The 13,197-nt window shown below is 42.7% G+C and overlaps 1 protein-coding gene across 2 annotated transcripts in view; it reads left to right on the top strand.

Annotated features, from left to right (window-relative positions):
- ZMIZ1 (zinc finger MIZ-type containing 1) overlaps positions 1-13,197 on the top strand; it is a 476,022-nt gene that overhangs the window by 411,720 nt on the left and 51,105 nt on the right. For both annotated transcript variants that reach the window (XM_063133162.1, XM_063133163.1), the window contains 3 exons: positions 6,931-6,999; positions 11,364-11,478; positions 12,417-12,634. In XM_063133162.1, coding sequence (XP_062989232.1) covers positions 6,931-6,999; positions 11,364-11,478; positions 12,417-12,634 — 402 coding nt within the window. The remainder of the gene's footprint in view (positions 1-6,930; positions 7,000-11,363; positions 11,479-12,416; positions 12,635-13,197) is intronic.

Below are 13,197 nucleotides of genomic sequence, written 5' to 3'. Positions count from 1 at the left end.
ACTTATTTTCCAAAATCAACGTTATCCCCTTCTCAGACTTTGAAGCTTGTAATGTTCAAACATGCAACTGATGGGATGGACAGACTTCAGAATCCAGTATAAACTTCTCTTGTTGACCTTCAAAGCTTTTCACGGTCTAGCTCCGCCCTATCTCTCCTCTCTCATCTCACACTATTGCCCCGCTCGTGCTCTTCGCTCCTCTGATGCCATGTTTCTCACCTGCCCGAGGGTCTCTCCTTCCCTTGCTCGGCTTCGTCCATTCTCTTCTGCTGCCCCTTACGCCTGGAATGCTCTCCCAGAACATCTGAGATCTACAAGTTCAATCTCAGCTTTTAAAGCTCAGCTAAAAACTTTTCTTTTCCCTAAAGCTTTTAAAACTTGATGTTACTCGGACTTTAGACTGTTAGTTATACTGTTAGTTTTTCCCTACCCTGTGCCTGTTTACCCTACCCAGTGCCTGTTTGCATTCTCTCCCCCTCCTTATTGCTTTACTATGACTTTATTAGAATGTAAGCCTATGCGGCAGGGTCTTGCTATCTACTGTTTTACTCTGTACAGCACCATGTACATTGATGGTGCTATATAAATAAATAAGAAGAAGAAGAAGAAGAGGATTGGTCTACTGAAAGCTATTGTCACACAGTGCTAACTCTGTATTGAGTTTTTCCTTCATTGTTGTTCCTATTAGATTGGGGGCTGTCTTCCACCTGAAAGGTAGCATATATGTTAAATAAGTAGTAAGTTTTCCAAGCAGAGTCTATTACCATCCTTTCCCTCTCAGGGTTCTGACATCTGGGATGTCATTATAGAGATGTGAGATGTGTTGATCTCTTTTGCAAACTACAGAACATAAGAACGTAAGAAGTGCCCTGATGCTGGATCAGACCGAGGGTCCATCTAGTCCAGCACTCTGTTCACACAGTGGCCAACCAGCCATCGGCCAGGGATGAACAAGCAGGACATGGTGCAACAGCACCCTCCCGCCCATGTTCCCCAGCAACTGGTGCACACAGGCTTATTGCCTCGAATACTGGAGATAGCACACAACCATCTGGGCTAGTAGCCTTTGATAGCCTTTGCCTCCAGAAATGTCACAGGACGTGTGTGCAGGAAAACTTGTAGAGCAGAAACTTTTGGAAATATATAGACACACCAGAAATACCAAGAGCCACAGACAAGATCTTCATACGGAGAGCCACAGCTTCATACTCACTTCCCATCAACCTCCACAGGCTCCAGTGTTTCTTCTCTCTTTCTCTTTTCACAATACATCTCCAAACCTCTCTAAACCTCTAAACCTCCAAACCTCTCTAAACTCTTGCTTTCACACCATGTCATACCCAGCTCTTGTGCTACTACATGCCTCTCTGCCCAGAGCCTTATCAGTGATTGAGCACACAGGCTATCCTGAATCTATGAACTGAAGATATCAAAGGATTCATCCTGCAAACAACCATTTGTTTCTCAACCATTAATCCCATAAATCCTGGGATAAGCTAGAGCATGGTATAAAGGCACATAATGTAGCAAACTTGTTGAAGCTGAGCAGGTCTGAGTCTAGTCAGTACGCATGGGGGACTTTAAGGGAAACCGCTTTGAACTTCTGGAGGAAAGGCAGAATATAAATAAGCAAGCAGACTTGCAAAGAAGTGCTATACTAGGGCAGGTCATGTGGTACGTTCTGTGAGAGCTTCCAAGTCAGTTTTGCTTTTGTGTCGGAGCAAGACGGGAATTCAGCTTCCGACATTACTCCACACACTCTCTCTTTTTCTGCTGCAGCCAGTCTCCGTAGACCTCATTGGGGCCCATGGAGATCAGGTTGCTTTTGATGTCACCATCACCTTGTCCACTCAAGTTCTGTTGATGAACCCCAATTCTAAGCTTACGGTGATGGAGTCAAGGTTTGTTTCATGATTTCCATCATCTCTTTTTTTTCAATTGCCTGGCAACGGACATTTGCAGAAGTGCAATTTTGTCTGAATTTGGGACACTCACATTACACTGGCCTTACACAATGCGCAGGGTTGTTGTTCTTGTTTTAACATAAGGTAACCCCAAGTCAATCCAAATTATTATTATTATTATTATTATTATTATTATTATTATTATTATTATGCTTTTTAGAGAAACAAAAAACCAAGTCCCTTCTCTGAATTTTGACAGGGGAAAATTAAAAAGAAAAAAAGGGGGGAAGTGAAATGAGAGAAGGGTGGAATGGGAGAGACAAAGATATCAGGAGTGTTTATGAACAAGCAAATGTTCCAGTTGGAGATGGCGACTAAGGTGCTAACCCAAATGAAAGTTGAATTGGTATTAGAGAGCAAATTAATTGATTGTGCTTTTAATTAAAAGAAAAAATCATTTTTGTAGCTTGCACATACATCATTCGGCCTGTAATCAACACAAATTCCACTCACCAGTCATGTCATGATCATGTCAAATAATTTTCTGTGCACTGTGTAAATGGCACTTTTTTGCAAGTCGCTCAGTAGCTCATTTATATAATAATCCATGGCAAGGACAAAACCTGCTAACTGTTCTATCAAGTGAAAGAGCGTAAATGACAGTAGCATTAATCATGTACACTGTTTAGGCCAAAGATCTTTCTCCCCTGTTTTCATTGAGAATGACAGCAACATAGGCTAGCTAATGAAATAACTTTTTTTCTTCTCACAGTGGAGAGCAGTTTTAGAGTCACTGGGTCATAGCTAGAACAGTAATTCTTCTCTTTCTACACAGAGGCATTTAGTGTGTGTGTGTGTGTGTGATTCCTCACTTACAGTAGTCTGCAGGTGCTTTACATAACATCATCAACCTCCAGGGCCTCTCTCATGGTTTGCAACCATTACAGCATTTCTTTTTCTAAAAGGAAAGTCTGGCATTTCTGTGAATGGTGGCATGAAACCCTAGTGTATTTGCAATATACCACAATGCCACCTAGTGGCTGTGTAATGGAACATATAGAAAGGCAGAGAAAGAAAAACTCTGGAAGGAAAACCGTTTGTAAAGTAGCTGATCTTAATCCCATAAAGAAACTGGAAGCGGAAGCCTTGGTAAACATTCTCATGTAGAAAAGCCCTATTTGTGGGTTTGTTAGTGCAATTATACATTTCATCAGTATTCTTTTACCCAGCTTCCAATGGAGCCCAAACAGACTTGCTGCCCTCTCCCCACAGGGTATTATGAAAATTCTTAAAGTACCCTTGTATTTTCAACATGAATAATGTTTTGGGCAACTTTTCTCTTCAGTTTAGAGAGGTTAAATGTTAATTATCTCAGCCAGCTATTGTTTATAAGTTCAAATAATAGGTTCATCCATATTTCTTCTTAGCGTTCATTACTTTAAATGGACTTTGCATAATGAAAGCTTATCCCATAAATACTTTTTAGTCTTTAAGGTACTACAAATAGCTTTGTTGTTTTTTGCTACACTGACTAATATGACTGTCCCTTTGAGCTCCTCTTGTAATTATATATCCATTTTGTCCAAGGACAAGTCTTTAATAACTTTGATCACAAAGAGCAGACAAAAGTTCCGCAAAAAAAGTTAAAGGTAGGGAGTTTTATCCAGTGGAATGCTCCCTCTATATAGTTTGCCTGCCATACAACTTTCCTGTAGTTAATCTGGGAAAACAGAAATTAATTGGGGAGTTCTCCAGAAGGGATGTTGAAGTGAGATGTTGAGGTACCCTGAGATGTTTACCTTTCTAGAAAAAGGTTGTTTCCTTGAAAAGTGCACAGGTCCATTTGTTTATATCTTGGGGCGGAGGGTGTGTGTTTGGGGGGGTATTACGTAAGGCAGCAGTGGGGGGGGGGGAAAGCTCCTTCAGCTTGAGGGCAGAATTCCAATTCCGAGGAGCTCTTCTGGTGATGGGCAGGGGCCAAAGGCAAAATGGGGTTGGGCAAAAGGGATGGGGCCAAAACACCAGCATATTTTAGCTAAGTGCTCTTCCTGCCAGTAACTAACCCCTACGAGAGGCATTTCAACCTTTTAGAATAGGGGGAAAAAACATGCAAGAGCTAGAAAATGACCCAACGATTGGTGGTTAGAGGAAAGGAAGCGTGGCCACGAAAAGGTGGCCAGGCCATCTGAGGAACCCCACAGGGCTGGATTGGGACAATAGGAAGACCAGATTTGGTAGGTGGGCTGGGGGTTCTCCATCTCTGATAAAAGGAGTACAAAGTAAAGAAAGTCCATAGAAAGGGAGAAAAAGTAGAAGCAGAATATCTGATTCTAGCATTGGTGGTCCAATGCAATAGACAAGTGGTTTTCAAAATTTCGGCCTTTGCAGAACACTTTCCTATCAATTTGACTTTTAATGCTGAGATCTGCCAAGACACCTTGCTGCATGTTGCTGAGGATTCCAAAGCATATTTGGGGGCGCTTGTGGGGCATTGCCCAGGCTGGTTGGGCCTCACCCATTGTCTCATATAAATGGAGAGTGTTGCCCAATGATTTCCTGTGGGTGCATATGACAAGTACAGATTTGGAGGGCAAGTTGTTTTTTGGGCATCTTGTCCATCATGCCTGATTTTCTCATTGAGAAACTCTTGGACCGCAGAACACAGGTTCAAAGCCACTGCAATAAAGAGCTGGGCTCTTGCAGCTCTTGCTATTTCCTAGAAGGTGGAATTTTGGCATCAGCCCTTGCAGTGGTATGAGAGCCGTACATACTACAATTGTGTCTTCTACATAATTGTTAAATATATGGAATAATGGTCCTCTAGAGTCTATCACATCTAAGCCTCAGAGGCCTCCTTCCAACATTACTTCAGGAGCATGGGAATCACTGCGGCATGTCTCCTTCCTATGCTGTCCGATAACATCTGGAGTCCAAGGTGACGTGGGAGGAGGAATCCGTGACATGGCCGGATCCTCCACCAGTGTTGCTCCCCAGGAAGCTGAGGCAATGCAAATATGGGTAGGAGTAGTCTCAGTGCCTCCTCCACTTGACCAGGGTTCCCAGTATAACTGAAGCAGCACAAGAAGGAGTTACTGCTAATGTCAGATAGGGCTTCGAATGTATCCCTTTGCAACAGGGCAGCTCTAAATGTACTTTCTGGACATGCAAAAAAAGTTCATAATAAATCATTTTTGAGGACTTCTTCATCTAGTATTTTGTGTTTGTGCATCTATGCTGTAACATGTGCATCATACAGGTGCTCTTGTCAGAGAACTGGGATGTTTTGGTCTTCAACTCCCATCATCCCTGGCCATTGGTCATGCTGGCTGGGGCTGATGGGAGTTGTAATCCAAACCATCTGGAGGGTGCCAGGTTGGAGAAAGCTACTCTAAGCAATACACCACACTGACTCTCCTGAATGTTAATTGTTTTGACTTGTCTGGGCAGGAGATGATTTAGGACACAGTTTTCCTTCAGGAACAAAATTATTTTTCAATTTAAAGTCAAAATCCATCTTGAACAGTCCAGCCAATTGGAGCTGACACCGTCGCTGCTCTCAGGTGGTTATGTTACATAAGGGAGAGATGTGGTTGGTATCCCCTTTGGCCCTCTCTGGTATCCTCTTGGATATGACATTTGTGTACAGCCGGGTCAGCTCCACCTTAGTGCACACTCAGTTCTCCCCCTTGCCTCTGGCCTGCTTTCCTGGTTCTGTCTTTCCTTCCTAACCTCCCACTCTGTTTTTCCCCATCCATCTCTTCCCTTAGGAGACAGACCATACATAGCACAGTGGTAGAGCACATGCTTTGCATACAGAAGGTCCAAGATTCAATCCCTGTCATCTCCAGTTACAGGATATCAGTTAGTAGGGCTGAGAGGAGACCTCTGATTGAAACCCGGAAGAGCTCTTACCAACAGGAGTCAACAATACTGGGCTAGTTGAGCCAGTGCTTTGACTCAATATTAAGTCAAATTTACATGCTTAGATGGTGAACTGGTCTCTCTCTCACACACACACACACCTTTGTGACATGTGCTATTTCTCACTTTGCTGCTGAGAGAGATTCGTGTTGCCAGAATGGTAACATAATCTTCTCACCAGGCTTTTTAAAGTGCTCTGTGCTCTAGTTTAGGCCGGATTGAGCCAACCTCAGGCACCAGCCATGAACTGGAGCTTCACAGAGTTGTGCATTAACTATTGTTGCCTATTCTTCAATGATTTTACTACCTGCATTATTTGTTTCCATGAAAAATTGGTTAATGTCCAGCATTGTGACAAAAACTTTGAGATTAAAAGTGTTTTTAACAGATGCAGAATTTCAAGTTCCAAATAGGCTTCAATTTATAACCTCAAAGCCAATATTTCTTTCAAAATGTTATACCTTGTATAATACAGGCAAGATGGGGGTCCCACCAAAATCAGCATCCTTGTGGTCAAGCTATTCCCCATTTTCCCTATAACATGTAGAACCATTAGCTTGTATCATGATGTCATCATGTTGTTTATTGCTCCACCTTCAATCCATATTATTGATGGCGATGGCAGATGATGATGTCATTGCATGGGATCAGAGAACCTAGGTATTTCAGTGGAGAACTCAACGTGAAGATGTTTTTGACCGCCTCCCCGTGTCTTCTGTATCGCGTAGGTCAACCATTAAGGCCATATCGTTACTCTAGCTTCTGGATTGTCTATGATTATGTATCAAAATATTACCAATTTACTTAGCTTTCTGACTAGGTGATGTGATTGTTTTAATCTATGGTTTTCATTAACAATGCTACAATTTTCCATTTTGAAAACAAAAATGAAATATAACTTAAATTAGGTGAAGTGGCCTCTATGTGAGGAAGTATGTCTGTGTGTGTTCCATTGACTAGAGGAACAATAAGTGTAACTTAGCCTGAGGACTTAGATAACATCATTGTGAGGACCAGGTATCAAATGAAAAACAGGGTAATCAATGTACATTGCTAGGGCTTTCAATTTTCATTCTGGACCTACACTTTCCCTTCTGATTCATAGGTGCATATGTGACGGCTGCCATCTTGACAGACCCCAGAGATTGAAACGGGGACCTCCAGAGCTGAAAGCGTGAGTCTCTACAGCTTGCGCTAAAGAGCCAGGCTCTGAAATAGGCTGTAAAAGACTCCCTTGTCCTCTGTGGATCAGCCGCAGAGAGGGACAGTTCATATAGACAGATTGACCCATAGCCAGTAGACCAGGTTCTTTCCCTGCCTTTAGCATATTAGGCTCCATAGTGCTCTGTGCTCTCCTCTACTTGTGACTGCAAAGAGCCTCATTTCTGATAGCTCTCTCTTTGGACCAAATCCCTGATCCAGTGCTGGACCAAGGCGTTTTGCTGCCTGAGGCAGAATAATACACACACACGGCAAGGTGCATGCTATTCAAGGCTGGCCAAGTTATTTTGGCACCTGAGGAAGAAAAATCCCATAAGCACTTCTCCAAGGAAGTTTTAAAAAAAAAGCAGAAAAAATAATAATTTGCTGCCCTTCCATGACACCAAAAGCCAGTTGCCTGAGGCAGCTGCCTCACTCTGCCTAATGGTGGGGCCGGCCCGGAATGCTGAGCAAATTCACAAAAGTCGCCTTCACTTCTTCACCAGTGAGGTATGGTGTACATAACACCATCACAGAAAGCTGAGTCTTGGGTCAAAAGAAATGGCAAAGTGGAAAAGTTAATGGGGAACAATTCTCAAAATAACTCAAAATCGGGCGGGAGATACTATCATACGGACATTTCAGGTGGAGCGGGATAATTAATTAATAATTGAGACTTATAGTCTGCCTTATTGCTAAGCCCCAGAATGGGAAGCATCAATTTTTATCTCATTGCTCCTCACCTGATAACTCGGTGAAGGGTCGCCATTATTTACACATTACAGACGGAGAAGTGAGCCTGAGAGAGGGAGACACTTTCTAAGGCGACCCAGTGTATCCAGGGCTGATCAGGGATTTGAACCAAGTCTCGTTAAGTCCAACTTCAGCCTCCTGGCCACTGCTGTTTTCTTAGCAGGTTTTTGAAAGTTTCAGGAGGTGCACCTACCCACAATGTTAGTCTCAATGTCTCAACCAGCAAAGCACCCTTAGGAATGTTAATACCTAGCGGGTAAGAACAGCGTTAGCATATTAAGAAACAGAACCACAGTAAATGTGGGTATTGTAAAGAAGGACTGCAGATTCTGGGAAAGCACCACCCTATGTGTAAGCATGTACCAACTAGTATGTGCTATAAATAAACTAGGGCAACCTGGGTTACAGAGCCACTAAGACCGGAACTACACATTATGCTGCCATTTTGCATTTTCAAAGCCTGGCTGCTACTTCTCTTTCAAAGAGAGGGATTGTGAGAGGAGCACGGGGGCCTCCCTTTCCCTTTCCCTCTTTCCCCCCAAAACCGCAACCCTCAAACTAGACATGTGACAGAAACATGGGCCTGAATTCAAGCAAGCGGGGGTGGGATGATTCTGGCCAAAGAAGGAAACTCATGTCCCAACTGGATCCAAGTGAAGCTTTATGTTCTTAATCTTCCAGTTCTTTTCATTGTTTGACCTCCCCACACCCCACTTCATGCTTTACTATGCTGTCAATGGAGGGATTTTGCTCCAATGTTTTCACAACACCACATTGTGCTATAGAAGTGGCATCCTGATTCTTGGCACATTTCCTTGGTGGCAAATCCCAACTTTTACAGTGGAGCCTATTTCCGTGTTGTGTACTGAGGATCACAGTCCGAGATCACAGCCTTCCCTAGACCTAGTTCATTATAGGAACAAGGAGCCAGTAAGAATAGACAGATGGATGTGGAATTTTCAGACCTTGGTGTTTACAATAGCTGTCTTATAGCTGGACTTAATTATATCTCAAGATGCAACAAACTGGTTGTCTTCGACCTTTTTAGACATTTTTAGTCCTAACCTACAACAACAGGACCCACTTCCCCGCCACCTCTTTTTCATTTCTCTTCAAAAATCCCTTAAACAACAATAAAAAAGAAAATGATGATGGCACCATTTGGTGCAGTCCACTTCAGATTATTGGGGATATCAACCCATCAGTTGAAAGCCTTCACCTTAATGCTTATCTAGGTTAGAAGGTTATCCATGGAAACATCAACCTCCCAAGGAAAGCCAAATCCTCTCTAGTTTTGGAGGAAGCCCTTAAAGCATCCTTTAAATCATGCTTTTGTTCCCATTGCATCCCATTCCCCTCCAGTCACGCAAAACATTCATTTTAAAGGGATGTACTCAAAATAAAAATTGTTTATTTTTCCCATTTGTACTGTTACATTTTTGTCCATCACTCATTTTCACCAGGTAAGACCTGTTGGGTCAGTTTTGATTGTGAACTATTGTTATATAATTGTTAAAAATGTAATAAATAAATAAATATTTGGATCCCCTGCCGGGAACAATGGAAACTTCACTGCAAAGTTTTCAACTACCACCCACCCACCCCTGAGTTTTAGAATAATCTCTCTTTTGAGTAGGAATGTTTCCACTATATGTGTGTCCTGCTCAAGTACCTAGTGCAATGAACACCCTCTGATGCTCCAACACTAGAAATCCTACCAACAAAAGATAATAAATCAGATATTTCAACAAAAATATATTGACTTTGCTCCAGCACCAAATTTCCATATTTTTATTTATTCATTACATTTACATCCATCCTCAGGTGAATGTTATTTGATCCTTAAATATTGACACAGTCAAAATTTTACCTTGTAAAATACTTATATATTAGTAACGTGCACCTTTTTTTTTACTTTAAAAAGTATGATATGCAATTTTGTCAGCTAATCTAGGTTAGGCCTACATGAGAGAAAATGAACACTAGCTGTAGTTTTGAGGAGAAATAAATAATGATGCATTTACAAATGGATATAAGGGCACGATGGTTGTGGACATGATCTATTCACACTGCAGCACCTGCACATGATGGATTCCAACGCGGCCCAATAGAGCACTGTTTCCCCCACACCTATGTATGCACAAACAGCAGGATGGAAGGTTAGGGGAACGGGAGGCCTCCCCACATGCCCCATCCAGCCCTCTTTTGGAGACACGGGGGCACAGACAGGCACCCCATTATCTTTAATATTCTGTCAACCTGACTGTGCACTTGCCCATCAAGCCCATAGCTGGGGCTGGGGAGATAGGGCTCTGTTGAGCCCTCTTGGACACTCCCATATGTGTAGGTTGTGCTTGTGATGTGGGTTGATTGTGACTATTGCTTGTGGATTTTTCTAGCACATTTGTTTGTTCATATCGCAAGACCATAGAAACGTATTTTCCATAGATAGATATTCTTCATTTCTGTATCAGCCTAAGCCCACCTATGAAAGAGAGCTACCAAGAGAGAAAGGGAGTACAAAGAGAGGCTAGATCATATTTACCTGTTCATGTGAATATAATTTATGGGGGCAGGTGATCTTGGCTACCATATGTCAGAAAAGGTGCGATTTTCTTACCGTCAGGGAAATTATTATTATTATTATTATTATTATTATTATTATTATTATTATTATTATCATTATTGCATTTATATAGCGCTTTTTGAATGTTCAAAGAGCTTTAACTATATTATATCAGTATAGTTACAACAACTCCATAAGGCAGGCCAGCGTAGTTTCCCCTAGATTGCAGATGGGGGGCAGGGGCGGGAACTGAGGCAGAGAGAGAGGAGCTAAGTCAATTCATTGCAGAGGCAAAATCTAAACCAGGTCTTCCTGGTTCATGGCTGCCTCTTAGCCTCTACACGACAGTAGCTCTCATATAGAATACTGATTTGCTAATGGTGCGTTTGGTGTGCTGCTTATGCAGTGTGTGATAGGAGGCCCTCTGAATTCTAATATTAATTCACCCAGTAATTGCTGCTCCTTTAAAAGATTGCTGTGAACCACTGCAGGCAGAAAGGGCTAAGAGAGTCTAGACCTGATTGAACTGGGGCAAGACAGCTAAAGCCACGATGGCTCAAGAGCTTAAAAATAAATGACATTGGCAAAGCAAATGTATCCAAGCATCCACTTTGCTTCATGTGTTGCTTCAGTTGCTAAAAACCCACTTCTAAGAATTTATTGCCATTTGCCACTTATGCAGGTAACAAAAGTGGAACTCTTCATGCTTCAACTAATTTCATTGCTATTCACCTCCATAATCATTGTCATATGCATTTGTGCTTCACTGTCAAATGTATTTCTTCCCTTCGCTGATGCAAAAGCCATTGCTCTCCTTGCAACCAAACAGAAACTATTAACTTTATAAATGTTATCACTGTCAGGCAGTTCACCAAGCTAGTATGTTGGTTGGGGGATGAATCCACTAAAACGTTAAAAGATTGCTCTTCCTACTCAGCCCAAACACTCATTTAAATTATGAAGTATGACTTTATCTTCTATGTGTGTGTCTCTCCACCCCACCCTTCTTTTTTTCCCAGTGATGGGTCTTTCCCTTATGATTCTGTTCCTTGGCAGCAAAACACCAATCAACCACCAGGCTCCCTATCAGTAGTCACTACAGTATGGGGTGTAACTAATACCTCCCAGAGCCAGGTAAGCATCATTTTTTGGCTTTTCTCTTTGTGAACCATTTTCAGGTCAGATAAGACAGAGCTATCATACCACCTGTCCCAAAAGGAAAAAAAGCTGAAAAGCAATACCTTGGGCCTGAAAGTTGGCTTGGGCAACCACAGGATGTTCTAGTGCAGGCGTGGGCAAGTGGTATCCCGCCATCCATCAGTGGAACGCTGCTGCCCATTTTCAAGCAGGCCGCAAAGCATTTGCTGGTTGCTGGGATTTTTGGGGAAACTGTTGATCTGATTGCACAGGAACTTCTCAAGTGCTTGAGTTAAATTGCATACACAAGTACGTGTTGAGAAATCCTGGGCATGCATTGCTGCTTTGTAAATATAAAACACATCAGTGGACCACAGAGATTTTAGTAGGGGGAAAATGGACTACGGAAGACTAAATTTAGCCTGCTGTTCTAGGGACAGCCAATGGAAGGATGCATGTAGCTAGTGCTCTAAGACCATTGGGTAGGCACAGGCCTGAAACAAGTATGAGAAACAAGGATATGAACATATGAGCTACCTTACACAGTCAGGCTGTTGGTCCACCTACCCAGGTATTTTCTATTCTAAAAGCAGAAGCCCCCTACCTTTACCTGGATTTGGCAAGGACTGAATGTGCAGCCTTCTGCACACATAGTGTATCCCTACCATGGAGTTATGACTCCTGTAATAGAATGGGTGCTTCTACTACAGTTGTCAGCATCCTTAGATTTGTCCAGACATCTCTTCCATGCCTCACAATTCCGCTAGCCCCCATTGTAACATAACCCCCCAGCATTGCCCCAGTAATCCATTAGCAAAAATAAAAAGTACTATTACGGGAAGGAGCAAAGAGCTTTAACAGAGTTCCTAAACGTAAAAATAGAGTTTTATACTGAACTGATTAGGTCGGTCTCTCTCTCTTTTACCCTCAATCAGGTGCTGGGAAATCCCATGGCAAATGCTAACAATCCTATGAACCCAGCGGGAAATCCCATGGCTTCTGGGATGACTACTAGCAATCCTGGCATGAATTCACCTCAGTTTGCCGGCCAGCAGCAGCAGTTCTCAGCCAAGGCAGGCTCCAACCAGCCATACATACAACAGGGCATGTATGGGCGGCCGAACTACCCAGGGAGTGGAGGCTTTGGGGGAAGGTAAGGCTGTTTTGTTTGGAATAGAACTTGCACTTCTCAGCCGGTTGAGTAAGCATTGAGAGGATGTGTTTGGGGCAAATTGGCCTAAAAGGGCAGGGCCCTGGGTCACCTAATTGGACCACATGCCTTTCTGAGCTGCACAAGGCAGACTCTTGGCAGCACCTGCAAATGAGAACTTACCTGGTGGATCCAGACTAAGACCCAAGTCTCCCTGCATTCTTTTTCCAACAATGGCCAGGCTGATGCCTCTTCAGATGGGCACAACTGGGCATAATGGCAATGTTTTTCACTTGCTGTTTATTCCTGACATCCAGAATTCAGTGACAAAATGGCTCGGTACATAGAGGATGCATTTAGCTGCCTCAGCTACTAGCCCCTGATAGATCCATCCTCCATGAATTTGTCTGATCCGTTCTTAAAGCCAACAAAGCTAGTGTTCATCATATTGTGTAATGAATGCCTTGCTTATGTACATATATACAGAAGCAACTGTTGCTGCCACTTGCCCAGTTCAGTTAATATTTGGAAGAAGACTAGGATCGAGCACTGAATTCACACATTTT

This window comes from Elgaria multicarinata, chromosome 8 (assembly GCF_023053635.1).
Source record: "Elgaria multicarinata webbii isolate HBS135686 ecotype San Diego chromosome 8, rElgMul1.1.pri, whole genome shotgun sequence".
In the NCBI taxonomy this organism is placed as follows: Eukaryota; Metazoa; Chordata; class Lepidosauria; order Squamata; family Anguidae; genus Elgaria; species Elgaria multicarinata.
Note: the sequence above shows the minus strand (reverse complement) of the source record. Positions and strands in the feature narration are given on the sequence as shown.